Source organism: Lotus japonicus, chromosome 1 (assembly GCF_012489685.1).
Source record: "Lotus japonicus ecotype B-129 chromosome 1, LjGifu_v1.2".
Classification (NCBI taxonomy): domain Eukaryota; kingdom Viridiplantae; phylum Streptophyta; class Magnoliopsida; order Fabales; family Fabaceae; genus Lotus; species Lotus japonicus.
Window position 1 is genome coordinate 36,449,807 of NC_080041.1, and position 25,464 is coordinate 36,475,270.

General features: G+C 42.8%; 2 protein-coding genes across 2 annotated transcripts; both read left to right on the forward strand.

Annotated features, from left to right (window-relative positions):
• Positions 1-412: 412 nt before the first annotated feature.
• On the forward strand, positions 413-9,859 carry LOC130734278 (uncharacterized). Its single transcript, XM_057586629.1, has 3 exons — positions 413-1,063; positions 1,140-1,920; positions 9,736-9,859. Exons 1-3 carry the CDS (start codon positions 781-783, stop codon positions 9,857-9,859), a joined length of 1,188 nt encoding a protein of 395 aa, XP_057442612.1. The 5' UTR covers positions 413-780.
• A 6,065-nt stretch (positions 9,860-15,924) lies between these two features.
• LOC130734578 (uncharacterized) lies at positions 15,925-19,504 on the forward strand. The gene is made up of 5 exons (XM_057587059.1): positions 15,925-16,154; positions 16,245-17,270; positions 17,350-17,772; positions 17,865-18,542; positions 18,620-19,504. The coding sequence occupies exons 2-5, from the start codon at positions 16,547-16,549 to the stop codon at positions 19,318-19,320; spliced, it is 2,526 nt and encodes an 841-aa protein (XP_057443042.1). The 5' UTR covers positions 15,925-16,154; positions 16,245-16,546; the 3' UTR covers positions 19,321-19,504.
• Positions 19,505-25,464: the final 5,960 nt, after the last annotated feature.

Consider the following 25,464-nt stretch of genomic DNA (forward strand, 5'->3'; position numbering starts at 1 on the left):
CTCAATCCTCCGCTTCTTCCTCCGGTGAGTCCTTCCCCTTTCTCTTTTCTTGACACTGTGTCTTCTTCTTTTTTTTTGTGTTTGGACCTGTTCATCTTTTTTATTTTTATGAAATTACCCAGTATGTCGACACAAAATTTTAGCATTTCCTCTTTAGAACTCACTTCCCCTTCTACGGAGGGGGAAGTTTCTGCCCCCACCGTCATCGAAATTCAATCCTCGCCTTCCACTCACGAGGATTCCGGTCCCGCCGGCTCCGTAGACTCAATTCTCTCCTCTAATGGAGAGTTGTCTTCACCTGAATGGCGTTCAAACGCGCATTTAGTTGAAGATAAGTGTCTCTGGCATTCTATCTGGAGCAGCGTTGGGAGCATTAATTCGCTTCGAATATCTCCCCAAGGGTTCACGAAAATAAACCCCGCCACCTCCAATAATGAAGACCTTCAGTTGAATGTTCTTCCATGTGGCGAGGATGATTGCGTTCTTTTGCGCAAAGAGCCAGCCGATGGATCGCCTGATTTCTTTTTTGTTTATGGTTATTTCTTCTTAGACTTGAATATCAAGCTTCCATTCTCGCCTTTTATATGTCACATTCTTTCTTTTCTAAATGTGGCGCCTTGCCAACTCCAACCCAACGCCTGGGGTTTTATCCGCTGCTTTGAAATTCTTTGTGAACATTTGAGTTTCACTCCGACCTACCCCTTGTTTTTCCTTTTTTATAAGTCAGTCACCACTAAACCGACTTCGGTGAAATGGGTTCCCCTTTTGGCCCGTAAGAACATGAGCCGGTTCACCGCCCTTAAAAGCCATTACAAAGTATGGCAGAAAAAATATTTCAAAGTTATGGAATCGCCCGAGATAAAGAACTTGTTCCGAGATTCTGACAATAATCCCCTCTTCCCTTTTTACTGGACAAAAAACCCTCGCCGGAAAATATCCGTTTCATATGACGCCTTGGATGAATCTGAGCAAGGCATCGCCGATTACCTTCGCACACTACCAGTAATCTCTGGTCATGACTTGATTGAGGCGTCGAAATCCGGCACTTTAAATCAATTTTTTAGTAAGTCTATAATCTTGCACATAATTTGCCTTTCTTTTTGTGCATGTGCTTTATCTAACTAATACTTTCCATGTAGCTACGATGGGAAAAGGCAAGGTTGACACTAACCCCTTGAAGCTGAAGGATTACCTCGCCCAGTCTGCTGCGGCGGCCAAGAAAAGGGCCGCCGATAATGAACAGAAGAAAAAGAATGAAGATGCCTCGGGCTCTGATACCGTCAGGGACCCCAAACGCCAAAGAACCTCAGGCTCTGCTGGTGGTAAACATTCTCATCAATCAGCTGGCGAGGCTTCCAAAAGGCAGCCTGCAGAGAAAAAGAAGGGACACGACGCTGTCCCGCCACCTCACCAGGATTCAAGCTTGCTGATTAACCGCCCGCCAACTCCATTTAGCCAAGCTGGCACTAGCTCAGCCATTGGTGGCGAGGCTCCTCCCCCCTTGCTGAGTTTAAATGATCCTCACTTCAACGGGTTGGACTTCATGACCCGTACTTTTGACAATCGGGTCCACAAAGACATTTCCGGTCAAGGTCCCCCAAACATTGCTTCCTTGGCCATATTTCATGCACTTTCCGCTGCCAGCACGGTGGCGGGAATGGCCCAGTGCGTGAAAGAAGTGATTTCAGCCAAGAATCGTCTCGAGAAGAAGGCAGCCGATTATAAAACCGCCTATGAGCGAGCTAAGGCTGATGCTGAGACCGCCAATAAGAAGCTGACATCTGCTGAGGAAAAGTGCACTAAGTTAACTGCTGATCTGGCGGCTTCTGACCTGCTTCTTCAGAAGACCAAGTCTCTAAAAGAAGCCATCAATGATAAGCACACTGCTGTTCAAGCCAAGTGCCAAAAACTGGAAAAGAAGTACGAACGCCTGAATGCTTCCATCTTAGGGCGTGCTTCTCTTCAGTTTGCTCAAGGCTTTCTGGCGGCCAAAGAGCAGATTAGTGTGGTTGAGCCGGGCTTTGATCTTTCCCGCATTGGGTGGCTAAAGGAGATCAAGGATGGTCAAGTGGTTGGTGATGACGACATTAGCCTCGACCTCCTTCCTCAATTCAATGATGAAAGTGAGTCTAAAGAAGAAGAAAGTGATGGCGGGGATAGAAATGAGCGGAACAAGGATAAGGATCAAGAGAAGGAAGACCCTCAAATTGGAGCAAGCCAGGGAAACGACGCCAACAATGATAATGTAGCTTGAATTTGTAATTTGTTTTTATTTTGTTTAAGTCAATTTTTTCTTTGGGCCTTGCCCTTTTGTTTGTCATCATTCGCAATCATGTACGGGCGTCGCCCCCCTTTTTTTTTACCTTTAATGCAGACCACTTTAAGTTCAGTCGTTGTTATCTTGAGTTGTTACCAACTTTTGTTGTTACTTAGGTCTATATACCTCAGTCGATTTTTCGACGAGGCTTGGTTTCTAGTGGCCACTAGAATTGCCAAGGCTTGCAATATTGGATGGCGATACTTTCTTATTCCGAAAGGTTTATTCGCGGTATTATATACCTTGATACGATTTACTTTGCATAAACTCGTAATATAAATTAAAAAATTAAAAAGTAACTTCTGTTGAAATAATCTTCATTTCTCTTTCATACATGAGAACAATTGTCTCTATTCTTTTTACATGCCGCCTCATTAAAAACCTCTCCAAAGAAAGGAAAAAAGAGTGCGGCTTCATTCACCTTTGGTTGTTTCTATTAACTAAAATACTGCTTTAGATGAGAGGCGTTCCATGTTCGTGGAACCTTTTGACCATTTAGTTGTTCCAACTTATAAGCTCCTCCTCCAACATCGCCTATAATCCTGTAAGGCCCGCCCCAGTTGGGTGAAAGTTTGTTGTGTTTATCGGGTATTGTATTTTTTCGGAGCACTAAGTCTCCTACCCTCATTTTTCTTGGCACTACTTTCGTTGAGAATTTTCTTGCAACCTTCACTTTTCCCGCCTCATTCCTTATGTGAGCCTCACGTTGTTCCTCGGGCAGCATGATTAGATTTGTTATTAAATTTTCCCCGTTGTCATTCTCATTAAACCGAGCCACTCGCCAATTTTGGTTTTCAATTTCCACTGGGAGCATGGCGTCAGTCCCATAAGTTAAACGATACAGGGTTTCCTTTGTGCTTGACTGTTCAGTGGTGTTGTATGCCCAAAGAACGCCTGGTAGTTCCTCCGCCCAAAGCCCTTTTGCTTCATCCAGTTTCTTCTTTAAACCTTTCAGGATAACCTTGTTAGCCGATTCAGCCTGCCCATTGGTTTGTGGATGTTCTACAGAGGCAAATCGCATCTCGATTCCCATTTCTGTACAAAATTCCCGGGTAACACTACTTGTGAATTGTGTTCCATTATCCATTACTAATGCCATGGGGACCCCAAATCTACAAACAATCCTTCGCCACAAGAAACTCCTGACCTTGGCGGCCGTGATAGTTGCCACTGCCTCGGCTTCTATCCATTTAGTGAAGTAATCAACCGCCACGATGATACACTTCATTTGTGCCTTCGCTACTGGGAATGGTCCCAAAATGTCAGTCCCCCACATAGCAAATGGCCAAGGCGCCATCATGGTTGTTAATTCTTCTGGCGGAGCCTTGTATAAGTCAGAGAAGACTTGGCATTTTTCACATTTCTTAACATACTCCAGACAGTCCTTCTTCATTGTCGGCCAATAAAATCCAGCTCTCACAATTTTTACCGCCAAGGATTTCCCGCCTATATGGCTTGAACAAACACCTTCATGGACTTCCGCCATTATTCCATGGGCGTCCTTGGTGTCAACGCATTTGAGCATAGGAGACATAATTCCCCGCCGATACAACTCACCATCCACCACTGTGTAAAAGCTGGCTTCCCTTCGTTTTGCTCTTGTGTTCACATCGTCATCCTTTGGAGGGTTTTCTAGGAAGATCTTGATTGACTCCATCCAAGAAGGCTCGCCCTCACTTACTGACTTGACTGCTTTCAACTTTATTTCTACCAAATCAATGCTCGGGCGAGGCAGGGTTTCCTGAATGACTGTTTGGTAATTGCCCAATCTCCTTGTGCTTGCCAATTTCGCTAACACATCTGCCCTCTCATTTTGTCCCCTCGGGACATGTTCTATCTTAATTTCTTTGACCTCCATCATCAATCTGCGCACCACTTCCAAGTATTTGGAAAGTTGCGGATCCTTTACTTGGTACTCGCCTTTCACCTGTTTAACCACTAACTGCGAATCTCCCTTGATAAATAACTTTTGGACCCCCAGCTCAATGGCTAGCCTTAAGCCGACGATCAAAGCCTCATACTCAGATTGATTGTTGCTCGCCTTGAACTCGAACTTTAGAGACTGTTCAATGATCATTTTGTCTGGACTTTCAATTGTTATCCCAGCCCCACTTCCAGTGTTATTAGAGGATCCATCCACAGATAGGACCCATTCTCCTCGAGTCTTCTCGCCTTCCGTGGGTGTTAATTCCGCCACGAAGTCGATCAAACTTTGAACTGTGACTTGGCCCCTAGGCTCATATTGTATATCATATTCTGACAATTCCACTGACCAGCTAACCAATCGCCCTGATAAATCAGGCTTCTGAAGTACTTGTCTTAAGGGGACATCAGTTTTAACTTTGACTTGGAAACTTTGGAAATAAGGCCTGAGGCGCCTCGCAGTTTTCAGAATCGCCAATGCAGCCTTTTCAATTTTTTGGTACCGCAACTCTGCCCCCTGTAAAGTATGGCTCACGAAATATATAACTTTCTGCTTTTTTCCCTCTTCCTGGAGCAACACTGTACTCACCGCCTTGTCAGTAACTGCTAGATAGAGCACTAATGGAATGCCTGGTGTTGGCTTGGAAAGTACTGGTAATGTGGCCAATGACTCTTTTAATTTGGTAAAAGCTTGTTCGCATTCCTCTGTCCACTGAAACTTTGAATTCTTTTTTAAGCATGTGAAGAATGGGGTCGCTTTGTCACCCGCCATTGGCAAGAAACGTGACAAGGCGGCCATTCGGCCTGTCAAACGTTGAACTTCTTTGACACTTGTTGGGCTTTTCATCTCCAAGATCGCCCTACCCTTATCAGGATTCACTTCTATTCCTCTCGATGTCAACATGAATCCCAAGAACTTTCCTCCCTGGATCCCAAAAGAACACTTCTCAGGATTCAACTTCATTTGATATGTTCTTAATTGAGCAAACGCTTCCTTAAGATCGCCGCCATGATCACTAGCCCTGGCGGACTTTACGATCATATCGTCCACATACACCTCCATATTCCTGCCCACTTGTTTTGAAAAGATTTTATCCATGAGCCGTTGGTACGTAGCTCCTGCATTCTTCAAACCAAAAGGCATTGTCTTGTAACAATAATTCGCCTGATTCGTCATAAATGCTGTACTTTCCTCGTCCGAGGGATGCATCATGATTTGATTGTAGCCCGAGTAAGCATCCATGAGACTTAAAAGTTCATTCCCGGAAGCTCCATCCACAAGCTTATCAACATTGGGAAGTGGATACGAATCTTTGGGGCACACTTTGTTCAAGCTTGTGTAATCTGTGCACATCCGCCATTTCCCATTGTCTTTTTTTGACCATCACAACATTGGCGAGCCATGTTGGATACTGCACCTCACGGATGAAGCTAGCCTTGATCAGTTTCTCAGTTTCTAATTGTACAGCCTTGTTTTTTTCTTCACTCATTCTTCGCCTTGGTTGGATGATTGGGGTCGCCCCTGGTCGTATGGCCAGTTTGTGAGTGATCACGTTGGTGTCAATCCCTGGTACGTCATTGATGGTCCACGCAAAGAGATCCAAATTGTCACCCAGCAGGGTGATCAATCTTTCTTCTTGCTCCTTTGTTAAACTGCTGCCAATTTTTAAAAATTTATCCTTGATTTGTACTTGCTTGGTTTCCTCCAAAGGTTGTGGGCGGAAATCATCAGCATCGTCTCTTGGATCCAAACTAAATCCTTCTTGTGGAAAGATTTCCGTGATTCTGTGACTTTCTTTGGCGGCCTTACGCCCATAGAGCGCCACACTTTTTAAATAACATTCTCTTGCTGCGTTTTGGTCCACATGTAATACCCCAACCTTTCCATTGCAGGCTGGATATTTAACAGTCAAATGAGCAGTTGAAATGACCGCACATAGCTTGTTGAGGGTGTCTCGCCCCAGGAGTACATTGTAATTGGCTCTGCACGCCAAGACCAAGTACTTCACTTGAAATTTCTTTACAAACTCTCCTTCGCCAAAGGCAGTTGGTATTTCCACATATCCCCGTACAGTGACACGGTCCCCTGTAAATCCTACCAAGGTTCCTTTATACGGCCTCAAGTCTGATTCTTTTAGACCCAGGCGATCAAAGGCATCTCCATAAATGATATCCGCCGAAGACCCCTGGTCTAAAAACACTTTCTTCGTTACATAATTGTTAACCCTGATTGTTACCACAATTGGATCGTTGTCATGGGGAATCACATGCGCAAAGTCCTGAGGGGTAAATATGATAGGGGAGTGATTCACCCCACACTCGCTTTCGCTTGCCTCATGTACTGAGTGTACTGCCGCCACATAGCGTTTTCTAGCCTTACTTGAAATTGCACCCCCTCCAAATCCTCATACAATAGATGAACATTCCCCAACAGGATCGCCCAACTCTTTAACTATCTCCTTGCCTTTGCCTTTGTCCCCTTGGGTGATCCTAGCGACCTCTGCGTTGTTGTGTCTTTAACGAAGTTTGCCAAATGACCAGCCTTAATCAAACGATCAATTTCCCGCCTTAAGTTCCAACAATTATCTGTCGTATGTCCCAACGCTTTATGGTACTCACACCACCTATTGGTATCCACATTAGCTGGCGGCCGCCGTGGTGGTGGCGGATACTGTACAACGTTTGTCTGCCCAACTGCCCTTAAAATGGCACTCAAGGGTGCATTCAACTTAGTGAGTGGCGCTGGAGTTGGCGGAACACCATGCTGACCGGTTGTGGCTGTCGTGGGACCTTGAGAATTTCTGTGCCATGTATTCTGAAATCCGGGTTTGGAGTTTTGATATGGTCCCGGTCTTGGTACACGGGGGGTTTGCGCTACCCTGGTTTCCTTCCCCGCCTTGGGTTTCTCTTGTAGAACACCGCCAGATTGAGACTGCTTGCGCCCTTCCTCTCTTTCTTGTTTCTTCTGATCATCTTGTTCAATCAATATGAATTCCTGAACACGAGCACGAAGATCCATCATATCCTTCGCCGGTCGCCTTGTTAGGTCTCGATTCAGATCTCCTGCCCGAAGGCCATTTTTGAAAGACGCTAGGCAAACATCCGGATTGTCTTCCTCCAATTGAACCGCCATTTTACTAAATCGCGCCATGTAGTTCTTGAGCTTCTCCCCTGGCTGTTGATGTATGCTGATAAGATCAAACATGGTTGCCTTGGTAGTTTTATTGGCGGAGAATTGAGTTAGGAACTTTGTGGACAAATCAGTAAAATTGTCGATAGAGAAGGGCGGTTGACGGATGAACCATTGCATCGCCATCCCCTTGAATGTTGATGGTAACAACCTACACTTCACCTCATCTGTTGCTCCTCCAATAACCATTTTCGTATTAAAGTAACGCAAGTGTTCCATGGGGTCTGAGTCGCCTGAAAAGGCGTCCAAAGCCATCGTTTGCAGATGCTTTGGTATGCCCACCCTTGTGATGGCGGGAACAAAAGGCTGGAACTCAACAACGTCTTCAGCCTCGAGCCGTTATTCTTGCTTATAGTCTTGTCGCTGGGTTAAATACTCCACCTGGCTTGCAATTGTTCATTCTGACTTTGCACTTTTTGCAAAGTATCCAACATCTGTTGCAAGGCCGCCGGAGTGATTCCCGTCACTACTTCTGGTGCTTTTCTCGGAACGCTGCTTTTGTAGTCGTCCAGATTCACGTATTCAGGCTGTGCTGATCGTCGCCTGACTCCTGGATCTGATCTAGCGATCAGATCTGAAGGTTTTCCCGGAGCAGCCTTCACCAACGACGCCGGTGACTGCGCCACCGAGTGAACCCCCGCCGAAGAAGCCTCCTGCTCCGGCTCTTGAGGTACTTCACGATTGTTGTACCGTCCACCGCCGCGGCCGCCGTGACGACCACCACCCCTCCGGCGATGATCGCGGCGGCCCCCACCACACGAACGAGTTTCCATGGATCTTAAATCGCACCTTCTATGTCAAGTAGTAGATCGAAGTAATCCCCACAGACGGCGCCAATGTTCTGTACTAGGGAGATCTGACGTCGGAAACTGACAGAAAGTAAACCCTAGCAGAGTACTAAAAATATCACAAAAGGAATATTCTCATTAAATGTTCAAAAGGTACTTTTTACAAAGGGTTGACCTCTCCTTTTATAGAGGGAATGATCATAACGTGGACTTTCTCTGTACTTGGGCCTGACAACCGGGGCCCAAGCCTCTATACATATAAGACAAAACTAAAGGAATCTTCCAGCTGGCGCGTGGACCCATACAAAAGAAGGGCAGGCTTCGACGTTGTTCCACAAACCCCGCCATGGCCGCTTTCGTTCATCTAAATGCTCGATTTGGGCGGGAATAAGGGATACTTATGTCCCGCCCAGTCCACAAATATATAGGCCAAGGAATTGGTCAACCTAGTTAATTAAAGTCAACTTCTTAGGCTCAAACCTCAGGACAACAACTTGCCTTGAACATTCCTAATTTCCTAGTCGAGTTTATGTCTGCGTCCACAAGAATACTCAACGTGGCGAGATTTGGGCCTTTGTTGAATCTTTCATAGTACTTTTCCTTCAATTTTTCGTGCATTGAGCATTTCAAAGATTGTACTTGGTACTCGGCCAAAGATATAATTTTGTCTAAAGTCACTTATGTAATCCAACAATTTTAATTTGAACATATGTCTTAAAAATTTGGCTTAAATGCACTTTTGCTCCCTCATCTTTCACCGTTGTGTGAAGTCTCTCTCTTATGTTTAAAAGGAGCAGAATCTCTCTCTCATGTATTAAAATGTGAAGATTCGCCCCTTCCGTTAGTTAGCCGTCTAAAAGCTAACAGAGGTTACTATTTTCACCCCCTTTTTTACTATCTCCACCACTTACATGATTTCTGGAAAAAAATTTAATTAAAAACTCAACACCAAGAAATCTATTATCTTCATCTCTTCCCTTATGATCTTCATCTTCTTCATGGTATACAACAAAAAACCCTTTACCCCAAATTTAATCTCATACACACTTAGCCACACACACATTGACAAAAAATACTAGTAAAATATGCCTAGCAAATCAACAATGTGCGTCCTCTCCCTGTAATCTTCTTCCCCCTTCTATTTCTAAAAAATTAATAACCATTCTAACTTATTCTCACCAAGATAATGATGTGTTTCTAGACGATGCAATAAAAACTCATTTCATCAAGTTTTGACACAAATCCTTCAAAAAGACCATGAGATTCGAATTGAGGATCGGCCATTAACTTGTTTCATAATGAGGAAATAACAGCTCCCAATATGTTAAAATTTCAATTGTGAGATTTAAAGCATATCTTTTCCAAGTGAAAACACCAGACACCAAATTAAACCCCAATAACCCAAAGTTGTCTTGCACTGTTCTGCAAAATACAACATCGAAACCAGAGACAATTCCTCCTCCTCCACGAAGAACCCTAATATTTCCACTGTCAATTTCTGCAATATCGCTGTTCAGGTTCAGAATCAGGGCCAAAAACCACCACTCCCTCTTTCCCTCAACCCACCTCACCACACCACCGTGGTTCTTCCTCTCTCATTCCACCCTCACCTCTCAATCTCAAATCTCTTCATCATCTTAAATCTGGATTTCCTGAAACCTCCATGGCCATCTTCCAGAAAATCATCTTCAACCTCCATCTCCCATCTTCAACCAAACCCAGATCTGTAACAAGAGGAAAAGGTCGCACCTTGGGAAGGTGTTGGCCGGCGGCGAAGAGCAGATGATCGGCGTTCTCACGTAGGCCACCCCTATTACCGTACCACCGGATCTGGGCGAGAAACAAACCCAAAGGTCGCACCTTTTCAGCAAGGGCTCTGTTGGTTCGGTGGTTGTTGCTGCCAAATGGTATGTGGATAAGGGGAAGAGGTTTTTAATGGTTTGGGATGAAGATGAAGATTATGGTTGATGTTAGATTTATTATTCATTCTGGATTTTGGGTTGTTTCCATGTTTTTGTTGTTGTTGATGCATATTGGAGATTAGAGATTTTTATTTCTACAAAGAATGGAGTGGTAATGGTGATGGTGTGGTGGAGGGTTGCTGGGTTGGTGTTGTTTAATGGAGAGAGATGAAGGAGTTTTTTTCTTTTTTCTTTTATAATTTTTTTTTGTTTTTAACTTATTTCATTTACTTTTTCCTTTATTTTATATTTTTGATTGAGGGGTGTGGTTAGTAAAAGGAGGAGGTGAAAATAGCAATCCCGTTAATAATTGGATGGAAAGTTAATGGTAGCACAAATTAAAACATGAGGGAGGGAATATGCTCCTTTTAAACATGGGGGAGGGACTTCGCACAACGGTGAAAGATAAGGGAGCAAAAGTGCAATTAAGCCTAAAAATTTATAGTTCGTGAAACAAGTTAAATATTAAATCACTTAAGTTCAGGGAGTCGGTAAGACCGACCACCACCTTAGCTCAAGCTCCACAATTCTTGTGGATAAGAGTTAGGGAACTACTATTCTGGGAGTCGACAAGACCGACCGGCCCCACCACCTGACCAATCTTGACCACCGACTCTGGACCCGAGGCGATTGTGCTTGGCCGATCACACTAGAAGCTGAGTGTGTCAAGAGCAACCATCGCCAGCTGGAGGTAAGATCCAAATTACCTCACCCATCCCATCGCTGACCCTAGGCTCTAGCTGTAGGGGGCTAGGAGCGAAGCTCAAGGTCTAGCCCCTACTTACTAGGAACCCCTGACCAACAGATCTCTGGAGAACTCCTGGAGCCCCAGAGGGATCTAGCAGCGAAGAGACGCCCAAGCCTAGGCACTCATGACTTCACCCAAGGCTCCCTCACTAAGAGCCCCAGGCAGGTATTCAACATTTTCACACTTAGAGTTTTCTCAACTATCTTTCTTGAACTAACATAGGCATCGGAGTCCCATCGCAGGGATCCCTACCGGGCTCAACTACGGTGCTTGGACTCAACTCTCCACCCTTCCCAGTCTCAGGCGCTGCACCGCCTTTCCTCAGTTTAGCATTCCACCGTTCCTTTCTCATTCCACCTTCCCCGGGTGTTTTGGTTGTTTCCCTTGATCAATTGGCGCCGTCTGTAGGGAAAAAGAAGCGGGAGATCAGGTGAAAGGGTAAATAATGTTGACTACAATTTTAGTTCTTCCTTAACTCTTTAAAGGGGAGTCCTCCTGTAATTTACCACTAGAGAAAGATGCCACTACAGCTAAGCGATACAATACTACAACACAAATAGTCCCAGGATTTGGAGCTAGCTTTTGAATTTCAGGGGAAATCATCCCAACCTTTGAAACCATATATTGGGTAGACCTTTCTCCTTCCATAGCACCATCCACAAATTTGGTATATAAAAGCAGTAACTGATCATACCCAGATTGACAGATTCCTTCTCCTTTCGAAGAGCTGCCAATACGGGAAGAAGGGCATCTAGTGCAGTTCTACAACCAACTTCAAATATGGTGTATTTTGTCAAGGCAGCTGGTGCTTCAACCCAAACATATGCATCAGTACAGGATCCGGTTGCAAGAGCTACACTAGCAGCCTTAAACAGGTATGTGAGAGTTGTTGATAATGCACCTTCCATATTCCAGATAATGGTAGTACTAATATCACTAAGGGATTGTGCAACATCATTAAATGGATACCTGTGAGCAGTAAAAGCCATTTACAACTGAAATAGACTGAGACTTTGAAGGCCGTTCTCAACCGCAAATAACTGGTCAAGAATATAATTAATACTTAGTAAAACAAAGCAAAGTTACAACTCCAAATCAATTATTACAATTTCAGCCACCATACATAATTAAGGAAAACATATCAAAGCAGTTAACAACATGCAACCATTATATATTAATATTAAGAGGACAATGTTTTCCGGTGTATCGAAAAAATATTAAGAGGACAATGCAAGGCTTACATTGGTGCCACAATCACCACCACCAACTAGCTGGTCAAACTCATCTAGCCTCTCCTTTAGAACCATAGCTTCAGTAGCAACACTTTTAACAATTTCTTTTATCCAACTAACTCCTTTATTGTTGAGGTTTTCAAGAACTTTCCTTATAAAAGACACTAGAGGGGAATCCAAGATAATTGCAGGAATAACAATTTCCTGAAGATAACCATTGTCTGAAGATGGCCAGAAAGGTGCACTAGTTTTGCAAACCATCCAACGAAAAATATAAGGATCAGATCGAATAATAGAAATGGAAACGCCATTCTTTTCAAGAGAGGTCACAAACGTACCAGCGTAAAGCTTGTCTAAACCCAATCCATGATGTTCCTGTATCAAAGAAGTTGCTTTGACAGTAATTATCATGACCTCAATTAAAGGAGTGGAACCTAACTCATTGATCCGAGTGATAACTCTAGAACATGTAGTATGCAGAGCACAACAAGATTCCTTGGAGAGAATTTGTTGTAATGTTGTGGTAAGTATCAGATTTATAGTTTGGTATGCGTCACTGTTTGCACTGATCATGGTCCATATCACCACTAGTCCCTTCAATGTTTGTAGCTTTACACGCACCAACATTTATTGGGTTGAAGTACCCCTTGTACTTCTCTTCAATATAATTCTAATTGCTTATCAAAAAACGCACCAGCATGTATTTTAACATCCAAGGTGCCTATAATTTTAGATGCATGGTCTACTTCTTTAGTAATGTTATCAAGGGAAAGAACCTCTGCTGCAGCAGCTCCGACAACTTTATCTACTAAAATAATCCCAACCAATCTATTTTGATTTTCTAGAACTGTACCCGAACAATCATCCTCCATAAAAACAGTATTGACACAAAACCCTTTTGTTTGAGCCTGAAGGGAAGCAAGTGCTAACATCGTGCACTCGAGATTGATGTTCTTAGCATTAAGGAGGCATCCCTTATGCCCAGTTACAACCTGAATCGCAATGATAACGAAATCGAAGTTAGAAAGAAAGAGAGAATCGCCACAACATGCAACAGTCAACAACTAATAACCCACATATCCAGCATACGCGGTCTCATCAACATTGCATCCCCCTGATATGATAGCCACGTTTTCATAACTTCTCTTTCCGCAAGGAATGTCTCGCCGGAATACAACTTTAGACTATCCTAGTAAATCTAGGTAGGTCAATTGGGGATATGTAGAGACAAGACCCAACATGTAATCATTCACAAGGTAGCCATCAGTGACTATCTCAGTTAGTTCTTCAGAGGAGTTCGAAGACTGTGCCATGGTAGAAGAAACTAATGAAGCAGAAAAATGCAAAACGAGAAGGAAGAGAGAGGAGAGAAAGAGAGCAAATGGAATTTGAAAATTGAATGTACATATTACAGAGGGGCCTTTTATAAATGAAGAATTTAGCATATAATTTTGGCTTAATTCCATTTTGGGCCCCTGATCTTTTAAAAATGAGCGATCGGGGCCCCCCGTGTTTAAACGTAGCGGTCAGGCTCCCTGATGTCTCTAAAACGTGCGATCCAAGCCCTTCCGTCTGTTTCCGTTAGTTGACTAAACAGAGCTTCATTTCTCATTCTTCTACTCAATAACAACAATTAAACACAAATCTAATTACTCTTCTTCTTTTTTTTCATTATCTCATCTTCTCCCACCATACAAAATCAACAAAACCCATGGAAGAAGATGCATGATTGTCTCTATTCCAAAAAATTACCCAAATCCAGAAATTATCGAAATGCTTAAACTTCAAATCAAAATCAATTTTCCTACAAAATCAATTTCTGGGCTTCCTACAAATTACCCACCACCAACTTTTCGTTCTTCTTCTCCCTCTCTCATCCGCACCTTCCATCAAAATCAATTTCTGGGCTTCCTACAAAATCTTCTTCTTTTTCTTCAGATCCGCACCACCACACCACACCTTTTCCACCATACCATCACTTTTCCTTTCACCTCCCACAACCTGAGCTCGTTGCTGCCACCGCGCCATCTCCACCGCTTTCCTTCCCTTCGTTCTATGTTGAACCCCTCTCTTCAGCTTCCTTTAGCTTCTCCTCAACAAACCCACCCCCACCCACCTGCAACCGCCACCCAACCAACCAGAGGAGAGAGCGAGATCGAGAGAGAGAGAGAGGGCGAGATCCAGAGGAGAGCTCGAGATCCAGAGCGAGATCGAGAGAGAGAGAGAGAACGAGTCTGAGAGATTTGGGGTTGTGGGGTGAGGTGAGGTTGAGGGAGCCATGGAAGCCATGGAAGGAGGAAGGAGGAAGATGAAAGAAGAAGAAAGAAGAAGAAGTGTGAAAGAGGGAGAGAGAGGGTCGAGTATGAGAGAGAGGACTGAGTCTTTTTCATTTTTATTATTATTAACTTTCAATATTTTATTTTTTTTATTAGAAATTAAATAAATGCCACGTCAGCATTCTGTTTGGTCAACAGACGGAACCTAACGGAAGGACGTTAATCGCACGTTTTAGAAACGTCAGGGACCTTGACCACACGTTTTATACACGGGGGGTGCAGATCGCACATTTATGAAACATCAGGGGCCCAAAGTGGAATTAAGCCTATAATTTTTGTGTGTATAGTGTATAAACGGTCCCAATAAGCAACTTTGCAAGAGCCATTGTTCTGCAAAAGAGCATGTTTGAGGCTCCACCTCTTCAAATCTTGCGGACGCGGCGCTGTACCGTTCCACGTACTGCTCCAACGTCTCTCGCTCCTCCTGCCAAATCTGAAACAGATCCTCGACCTCGCTGGCAGAGAAATGGCCCAGGAATTTCGACGCGAAGTCGCGGAACTTCTTTATGGATCCCTGCGGCAGGGCCATAAACCAAGTCATTGCTGCGCCTCAGAAAGTGGAGGGAAGCATTCTGGAACTTGTCTGTGGTTCCTTATAAAAGTTCACTAAAGGGGATTCCAGAATAATTGAAGGAATAACAGTTCTGAAGATAACCATTGTCTGAAGATAGCAAGAAAGGTTCACTAGTTTTGCAACCCTTCGTCCGAAAAATATAAAGATCAGATCGAATAATTGAAATGGAAAAACCACTCTTTTCAAGAGAGGTCATAAAAGCACCAGCGCAAAGCTTGTCTAAAACCAATCCATGATGTTCCTGTATCAAAGAAGCTGCTTTTCCAGCAATTATCATGACCTCAATTAAAGGAGTGGAACCTTACCCATTGATCCAAGCGATAACTCTAGAACCTGTAGTAAGCGAAACACAATAAGATTCCTTGAAGAGAAATTTTTGTAATGTCGTGGTAAGTATCACATTTATAGTTTAGTTTGCGTCAATGTCTTCACACTAATCACGGTGCATATCACCATTAGTCCCTACAAAGTGATACTTCTTCAGTAAGGTTATCATCCTCCACAGAATAATCATCCATTTTGCGTCAAACCATTTTGAGTTTTTAGAAGCAGTACCCGAATAATCATCCTCCACAGAAAACAGTCTTGACACTTCTCCTCAACTGTCTTCTGCTGAGCTACCTTCAAAGTCTCAATTTCCTTCTGCCAAGCCTTCTTTCCTGATCATCCTTCTAGAGCAACAGCCTCCGAGAAGCATCCAAATCGACATCAGTGATAGACAACTTCTTTCCGAGAGTACCCCATGGCAACTTATATTACATGCCTATCATGTCAAACGAGCTCTGATTCAATGAATAAACGTATACATGAAGTATTTATAACAACTAATTGACAACTTAGTTGAAAACTGGAATTTTTTTTCTAAATAATGCAAAAAAGTTTTTTAATTAGCAAAAAGGGGCACGAAAAAATTTATTTAGCAAGATGGGGTACTTTTAGTGGGATTCGCGAGTTTTGTTGCGTTTCCATCTATTATTCTGAAAAAGGTCTGACTGCGTTGGGAGGTGCAGGGTGATTGGGGAAATCATTGCTTTATGATGGTGGGATTCGCAAGTTTTCTTGCGTTTTCCATGTCAGGGTGGCAGGTTGCACGTTATTGGATTCGCAAGTTTTCTTGCGTTTTCCATGTAGTTTGAATGATGGTCAATGATGGTGGCAGGGTGGCAGGGTGGCAGGTTGCACGTTATTGGTGTCGCGACTTTACCTGCGAATTCAAGTGCTTTTCAGGTGGCAGTACTGACATGGAGGGAAAGGAATGGCTAAGATTGAATGCTCAATTTTTTTTGCGAATCCAGGATATACAAAATGACAAAATAAGCGAGATTGACTGGATTCTCAATTATTTTTGCGAATTCAAAACACTATAAGTTAACTCTTGAGCCTCATAACTTTCTTCTACGAAAAATACACTTCAATATTTTCAAAACTTCAATCTCCTGCATTTCAGAACGTTTCTGTAACGAAAAAAACCTTTGCAATGGATCAAGTTATTACTTTTGTGTATTACGATGGCAGGGTTGTCCATGGCGACCAAGGTGCCATATTCGAAGGTCGGAGAAGGTCCATGCATCTGAAGCGAAACATTACCTTCGACCGTTTGAAGAAGAAAATCCACGAAAGGTTGAAGCTGCAAAGGAACCAGATGATTTCTAGAGTCAGCTCTAGATTTATGACGACACCGAATCCCATTTTTTTTAAGCATTTTGAGATAGTTGATAATGTTGATGTTCAAGTCATGATGGATGCATTTAGTCAGCAGTCATATATGGTTCAGCTGGAGCTGTATGTTGAAGTTACTGAAGCTGGAAGTTCATCAATGTCAGTGCCGACGTATCTGTCGTCTACTCAACCGAGACCCACTGAAGACGGTGGTAGACATGTTGTTGATGAGGAGCTTCTTGCAGAACCATATACTGTGCCTTTTAGCGTTATGAGTATTGAAGAGACCAATATCGTCGTTCCTTCGGATGTCGCAGTTAATTTGGGCGATGATTATGACTACCGCCTTGACAATGATAATGTGGACGGTGAAGTCATTCCTTCAGACGATGACCACAATGAAGATGAAAGAATGCAACAAGAAGGTGACGAGTCTGACACAGACGATGAGGGAGACCGACACGCTAATCCTCAGCCTCGGATGGCACCTCATCCTGCTGATCAACCTGCGGCACCAGTGAATGTCAATGTTGAAACTCAAGGTATGTACAATCAACATATCTCATCAAGCGTTGTTTTTTATAAATATATGGTACTTGATATATTTCTATAATTTTATAGGCCACCCAAACACGGCCCCATTCAGGAGTGCTTCTTCGCATTATACATATATTAACTGGGATCACCCAGATGAAGAAACTGATTTTTATTCTGAAACGGATGTGAATGGATCATGGAAGCTAGGTGATGACTTATGTAAAGGGTTGATTTTTGAAAACAAGCGTGCTGTACAGGATGCCTTGTTACACTATTGTTTTAGACTAAATCAAACTTATAAGATGAGTGAATCCAAGCCAGAGTACTTTACTGCAAAGTGTCAGAAATCCGTAGATGGCTGCCCGTGGAGGATAAGGGCACATCTATCCAAGAAAATTGGTAAATGGATCATATCCAAATGGGGGGGTTCGCATACGTGCTTAAATGCGATGACTTCTCAAGACCACAAGAAGATGACGTCCACCTTCATGTCCAACTACATTCTTGGTATATATTGCTTGCATATGATTATTATTTCGCTACACATTTACAAATATGAAATTGCTATTAACATACATTATTTTTCTTTTATGTCTTAGGCATGGTAAGTGCCCAACCAACTATCCCTATTTCCCTCATACAAGAGAGGATAAGTGGTCAACTCAATTATATGGTGTCATACTTTAAAGCTTGGAAGGCGAAGCAAAAAGCACTTGCTCGCGTGTTCGGTGATTGGGAGGAGTCTTACGACCTGCTCCCTAGGTGGTTGGAATATATGCTGAGGTTTTCCCCTGGATCCCATTACGAGTTTGTCACAACTGACTATAAGGACCAGTATGGCAATGTTGTTCCTGATTTCAAGAAATTTGGTCGAGTGTTTTGGACGTACAAACAATGTTGTGACGCATTCAACTATTGCAAGCCAATGATACAAATTGATGGCACATTCCTCTACGGAAAGTATAGTGGAACTTTGCTTATTGCCACGACACAGGACGGGAACAGTAATGTGTTGCCTTTAGCTTTTGCAATTGTGGAGGGAGAAACACTCGGTGCTTGGACGTGGTTTCTTCGTCTGATGCGTGTGCATGTCACCAAGAAACAAGGGATATGTCTAATATCAGACAGACACGCTAGCATTCTCTCAGCAGTGGGGAATCCGTCTAACGGGTGGCAGCCACCAAACGCTTATCATGTGTATTGCATTCGCCACGTTGCCAGTAATTTCAACAACAGGTTTCACAACACAGAGCAAAAAAATGAACTGATAAATATGGGTAAGTTTGCGTCTGTTCATTAGTTCAATGCGATGTTTTTTTAATATGGAATATTGAAATTTGTTTGAAATGTGCAGCTTACGAGCCTTGCCCATATCTTTTCGAGCAACGCTTAGCGGCGTTTCGAGGGCACAACACAGCTGTCCGGCAATGGATAAATGACATCAGTAATGAGAAATGGAGCCGAGCGTGTGATGTGGAAGGTCGTAGGTATGGCCACATGACCACGAACTTATCTGAGGCTGTGAACAAAGTGTTTAGGGGTGCTAGAAACTTGCCTATCACTGCACTTGTTAAATGCACATATGGCAGGCTTGTGGAATATTTTGTGCAGCGAGGTTCTGCAGCAGCAGCACAACAAAGAGCCGGCGACATATATTGTAACAAGGTCATGGAGGCCATGACAAAGAATGCGACGATTGCCCAGTCTCACATTGTGCGGACGTATAGCATAGATAGGTCCAGGTTCGAAGTAGAGGAGGGATTCAACCAGCAGAACCATCGCAGTGGTTATACGTGGCAACTGAACTTAGATGAAAGAACTTGCGAATGTGGGCGCTTCCAGACGTTCAAATATCCTTGTTCACATGTGATCGCCGCGTGCGCCAACCAGAGTTTAGACTATCTTCAATATGTGGACCCTGTTTATACGATTCAGAACATTGTGGATGCGTATTCAGGGCAGTGGTACCCCATTGGGAATGATCTGAACATGCCGCCTGTGAGACCCAAGTTTTTGAGTTGGAATAAACCGAATAAAATTTCTTTTCACGATTAATTTGATGTAACGTGAAGGGAAAACCTGAACAAGGGGTAAATGGATGGAATGAATTTGTGAAGGAGAAAGTTCAAGAAAAGCTAAAGATTGTATCAAAGTCGATAAGAGTTATAGCACGACTAATATTCGCATTTAAAACCTAGGACAAGAACTTTAGGAAACAAAACTATGTTCCAGCTTTGGAACACTATAGGAATATAATTTCCAACAAACTTCCAGCTTTGGAACACTATAGGAAATCTTCCAAAAATCTTCTAGAGGAAAATAAGACTTTCTCTTATTCCTTTCCAAAACGAGCGTTTCGATACGAAACTCTAGGATGTACGAACGTCTGATTCCGATACTCGGAAGTTTGCCGAAACGGAATCCCTGATAGTTCAGAAACCCTAAAATCGACGGACGATGGAGACTTTTCTACTCGGGGCTTCAAATAAAGATTTCATCCGCGAACGCTCACTCTAATCGACGTTCCAAATCTTTCTTCAGAAGGAAGTTTCTGCATCCGAGGTCAATATCATAAAGTGCATAAAGTGCATTTTTAATGCCGGTAAGCATTAAAAACAAGCCTCGAAAACCAAAAATCATACTGATATTTCTTTGAAGAATTAGAAGATTCAGCGGGAAGAATATTGTGTCTAAAATACGTTGGAATCAGTAGGAAAAATCGGAATCGCGAAATTTTCATTTTTCCGCGTTTTCCATTTCCTATATATAGTATGAAAAATGAAAAAAAAAAACAAAAAATTGCCATTTGGAGAGGGAGTGGCCGAGAGCTTGGAGGAGAGAAAGAGGAGAAGTGATTTTCGCCGTTTCTTGCCCGATTGCTTCACCGTTCGTTGCTAATCGAAGACATCGAGGTATAGTTACTATCTCTCACTTCTGATCGTCAGATCTGTCGACTTCTTCTATGTCTTTCTGTGCTCAAAGTTTTGAGCTTTTTGTAAAACTGTTCAAATAAGCTGATTTCAGTGTCTAAACTTATTCCCTGCATGCTTCTGAGCGTGTTCTGCGGATTAGATTTTGTCAGATGTCGACGAAATGCCGCCGGAATCAATTTTTGCATCAAATACCCATTTCTGGGCAAAGTTTCGTTCTTTACGCTTAAAACTGACGATTGAGCTTAGTGCTAGTAGGATTAGTCGTCATAAACGTCGTTGTTGACATTCCCATCCAATTTGTTTTTCGAAAATTCAGTTTTGAAATTCTGAGCTAAAAATATTGACCAAAATACCCCTGCGACAGTTTTTAACCCGATAATTTTTCTGAGAGTTTCCCTGGCCTAGATATCGCCTAAGAATACCTAGGAATTGATTTAGATCGAAGAAAAAGTTCGAAAACCCTATTTTCCATAGTGGCCGAAACCTATTTGCTTGGGTACCGTGTCCAAAAATAATTTTTGGGTCTCTATGACCTGAGCCATTGCGTAGCTCTTTCAATTGTCGAAATTTTGGCGCCGGTTTCGTGTCATTCCGAGCTCTGTAGCTCGAGTTATGCACGTTTTAGCGAATAAAGTGTTTTTGCACAAAACTTGAATCGAGTCAAAACTCATCCATTCGGGGAAAGCCCTTTCATTCGTGCCTAAGTGTTGTACTCTGAAGTTTCTTGAGCTTTGTCTAACTCTAGTTAGTATTGTTTCGATTATGTCGACTTAATTTGATTGATTTCTGCTTTGTTTGCTCTAAGGTTCGTTTGTGGAAACCTTGGGCTTGACTGAACAAGCTTGTGAGCGAGACCTGCACCGCGAGACTAGAACAACTCGAGGTTAGGGCAACTTACTTACTAGCTATTTCCTTGTAGGCGTCGATCAATTCGACTGGGTTATTGTGTTGATATTGAATATTGCTTGGATATTGTTTATCGCTTTATGGAAAAATGTTTTCTGAGAGGCTTCGGCCGTTTGCTGGTTAATCTAGGATGTGTTGGAATATGCTGTTTATGCTTATTGATTGCGCTGATTTAGTTATGCTATTCCACTTATATCTGTGATACTGATGAGTGAGGATAACGGGCAAGTCATGCCGAATTTTATGAGATTTTTGAGAGAGTTCGAAAGGACGAACGGAGTTCGGACCTTGTTATGTTTTAATGGATCGAGACCTTCTCAAGGAATTGTTTGGGATTATGGGATCCCTGAAACTTATAGGAAGTATTATAAGATTAAAAGAAACCTATTTTCTCAAGGAAAACTCATAAGACATTAATCAATCTCTAAAACCATTGAATAATGGTAACAACCTTAGATAAGAGCTTGGAGCTTGAATATTAGTTTGAAAGATGAGAAGGGTCGCCGAGTCCAAGTTTAGAAGAAACTTACAAGTTTCCGAGTATGTTGATACTCTTTTGCTTGATGAGCAGTTTATTGTTTGGCTATCTAAAGTTTAGCCGGAAATTATAAGTTTCCAAGTACTTCGGTACTCTTCGCTCGATGAGCAGTTTATTGTTTGGCTATCTAAAGTTTAGCCGGGAACTATGAGTTCCAAGTTCATTCTTTCTTCTTTTGATTAATTCATTTTGTCGCATAATCGACATTATCTTCGGCTTAACGGGCGCGAATCCTTATGTTCAACCCGACGGGTTGGACCGATTCGGCAATAATCGTTTGACACGCGTGAATCCTTATATTCAATCCGAGGGATTGGATCGATTCGGCGGTAGTCACTCGGGCACGCGTGAATCCTTATATTCAATCCGATGGATTGGATCGATTCAGCCATCGCCATATAAACTCGCGTGAGTCCGTGAGTTCAATCCGAGGGATTGGACCGATTCAGCGATAATATTTCGACACGCGCGGATCCTTATATTCAATCCGAGGGATTGGATCGATTCGGCGATAGTCATTAGACGCGCGCAACGTCCGTATGTTCGACTCTAATGAGAGAACCGACTTGGCGTTGTCATTTACTGCGTGTGCGAGTCCTTGTGTTCGACCCAATGGGTTGGATCGACTTGACATGCCTATTTTTGGGATCAACGTTTGAATTGACATTGCATGCATACATGCGCCCAATATGGAATTGTTGAGATAATGCTTATTGTATTGTTGAGATATTATTCATTGAATTGTTATTAGAGCCTTGATAACATGCTAAGTATATACCTTAGGGTAGGCAATACAGAACATATAAATATATATATACAACATATATATATACATACCCCCTTATTCTTCACATGCTGTTTGTATTATCTACTATATTCCGTGAGTTGACCCTAGCGCCGTGGCTTTGTTTGTATGTTTGTGTTTGGGCGGTCGGCCTGCTGCCAGACGTTCAACAGATGATTCAAGAAGGTTCGTCGTTCGGGGAGGACCCGGAGCGAAATGACTACTACTGAGCCTTCGACGTGGACCCGGACTTCATGGAAGATCAGATGAGGGTCGAAGATAGTGGTGTAGGATATGGGTGGTTAGAGTTACTGATTTTGGTTGTCATGGTCATAGCTCTGATTCATCAGTTGTATTTTGGGGCAGGGTAGGTTCCCGACTATTAGCTTTTTGTGTGATTCTCTTCCATGAGGATCACAGGGAGTTTGTCGGGCGTAGGAAGTCTTTTGGAGGCCGTTTGGGGCTAATTTATTTTCTTGGAGGACTGTAGTTATAAAGCTTGTGACTCTGACTATGAGCCGCACTTATTTGCTCGCGGGCACTACTTTCAATTACTTAATATTACTTTCCGTCACTTGAGGACACTCGTGACGATGTTTTTAGTTGCAGCAAGGGCTGTGCTTATTTTGTATATTAATCGCTGTTAATTGCGATTGGGTTGAGACCTTATTTCGACAAGTCTTTTTATTTAAACAAAACAAAAAAAAAAAAAACCTGCTTTTCCGCTTTATTTTATTTTTGAGTTACTAAAGTGACGCCACCGAAATCGGGGTGTTACATTGTGGTATCAGATCTTGTCGAGTCTTTCGGGAGTCTTTGGGGAATAGGTCTTCTGTGCTAGGTTGTGTGAATCTGCAAAGAGTAAAAAATTGATTGTCTGCCAAGCGATTTTTCGCTTAGAATTGATTGAAGTTAGTACTTAATCATATTGTATAGTTATGCTAGATGCTATCTTATGGTTAGTACTAACTGTTTGTTTAACTAAACAGAACATGGAGAACATGAACCAACTCGCTGGGGCAATGACTGCTATGGCCCAGGCAATGACAAATCAAACTGCGGAGAACGCTCAGTTGCGTGCTGACAAAGCTGAACGTGAGCGACATAAGCGTGAGAGGGAGGTAGCCCTGGACCAGAATAGGGGATTGAATGATTTTAGAAGGCAGGATCCACCCAAGTTCACAGGTGGGACTGACCCGGACAATGCGGATCTATGGATCCAAGAGATTGAGAAGATTTTCGAAGTACTACAGACTAGTGAAGGGGCCAAGGTGGGCCTGGCAACTTATCTGCTGCTGGGCGATGCTGAGTACTGGTGGAGGGGTACCAGAGGAATGATGGAAGCAAATAATGTGGAAGTGAACTGGGCTTCATTTCGTGCTGCTTTTCTGGAGAAGTATTTTCCAGATAGTGCTCGTGACGAGCGTGAGGCACAGTTTCTGACTCTTCGTCAGGGTAGCATGTCCATTCCGGAATATGCTGCTAAGCTGGAATCGTTGGCCAAACACTTTCGATTCTTCCGCAATGGGGTTGATGAACCCTACATGTGCAAACGCTTTGTGAATGGGCTGAGGCCTGACATTGAGGACTCAGTGAAACCGTTGGGAATCATGCGCTTCCAGTCCTTGGTTGAGAAAGCCACAGAAGTGGAGTTAATGAAGAACAAGAGGTTGAATCGTGCTGGAACTGGAGGACCAGTAAGGTCAGGTCCTCAGAACTATAAAGGAAGAGGTAAATTCCAACAGAAGAAGCCGTATCAACGCCCTTTGAGGGAAGGTTTTACCTCGGGGCAGTATAAGCCCATAAATGCTACCGGAGGAACAGGAAACAAGACTTCGGGCCAAGGAGTAACGTGTTACAGGTGCAAGAAGGTGGGGCACTACTCTAACAAGTGTCCAGACGGGGGACCTCTATGTTTCAATTGCAACCGTCCGGGGCATCAAGCCAAGGATTGCAATGTAACCAGGGTTGAGCCATCTGTGCCTACGGTGAGAGGAAGACATCCTGCTGCACGGGGAGGAGTCTATGTCTCGTGCGGCGAGGGAGCTGGTAGACTAGTCAGAGGAGAGCGCACGAACGATGGTAACCTTCTAACTATTCCTTCTCATTCTAGGATAACATGCTTTATTACTCTCGTAGAACGTGCAACACACCTAACTTGCCTTTACTGTCGAGCTTTGACTTTATAGTTATTACGCCTAATAATACTTTATTTGACCGTTGCTCGTGTTTAAACTATAGAAGTTACACGAGGTTTAGAATAACGCGTTAAGCCTAGAAAAGTAGTATGGCACCGATGCGTTTAACAAAGGAGCTAGAAGCTGAAGAATGAATCTCCGAGAGATTCCGTATGGATAGTATACGTATGGTGTCGAGAGTGTGTTGTTCCGTAGCGGCATCATTGAGGATTTAATATCAGGGTAATTGTGACTACTGGATGATAGGAACTCATTGACTGTTCCAGTGGGTTTTTCTAAATTTCACCTTCGATGTATTAGGCTTGATTAACTTAATATTGAGGGGGTGATATTCGGAATCAGAACTGGTAATGGACTTTGATAGAAGGATGTGTAAGATGAATTTGAATTGATCGAGGTTTAGTCGGATTTGGGAGGAAAGTTCGTGTTAAGCACTTGATTGTAAAAGATTAAGATTTAAATCTTTGGAAGTTGATGATTGTCGTATATAAATTAATTGGTTAGTTCGTGTGATTACTCCAAGTAGAGGTAGACTAAGTCAAGAGATTTAATGTTGGAAAAATATTAGGTATTTTCTCGGAAGTTATGAAGTCATAGGTTATGTGATTACTGAGTGGAATTGTTAGAGACTAAATAGGTTGGATTTAATCAGGTTATAGATGATAGCTTGATAGTAGCAAGATTGAGAAGAATTAACTTTGAACTAGATTGTTGTAGTCGAGTTCGAGGAATAAGTTTTGCTAAGTTCATGATTAATTTGTGGAGACATTATAGTCTTAAGAGATGAATTTTCACTTGAAAAGTGTTGAAGGGTCAAAGGACATTACCGATGCAAACTAG

Coding starts and splice junctions, on each gene's coding strand:
- LOC130734578 (XM_057587059.1), top strand. CDS start 16,547: ATGGATCAAGTTATTACTTTTGTGTATTACGATGGCAGGGTTGTCCAT. Junction 17,271..17,349: donor TGTCAATGTTGAAACTCAAG/GTATGTACAATC, acceptor ATAATTTTATAG/GCCACCCAAACACGGCCCCA. Junction 18,543..18,619: donor AAATGAACTGATAAATATGG/GTAAGTTTGCGT, acceptor TGAAATGTGCAG/CTTACGAGCCTTGCCCATAT.
- LOC130734278 (XM_057586629.1), top strand. CDS start 781: ATGAGCCGGTTCACCGCCCTTAAAAGCCATTACAAAGTATGGCAGAAA. Junction 1,064..1,139: donor CACTTTAAATCAATTTTTTA/GTAAGTCTATAA, acceptor CTTTCCATGTAG/CTACGATGGGAAAAGGCAAG. Junction 1,921..9,735: donor TGCCAAAAACTGGAAAAGAA/GTACGAACGCCT, acceptor ATCGCTGTTCAG/GTTCAGAATCAGGGCCAAAA.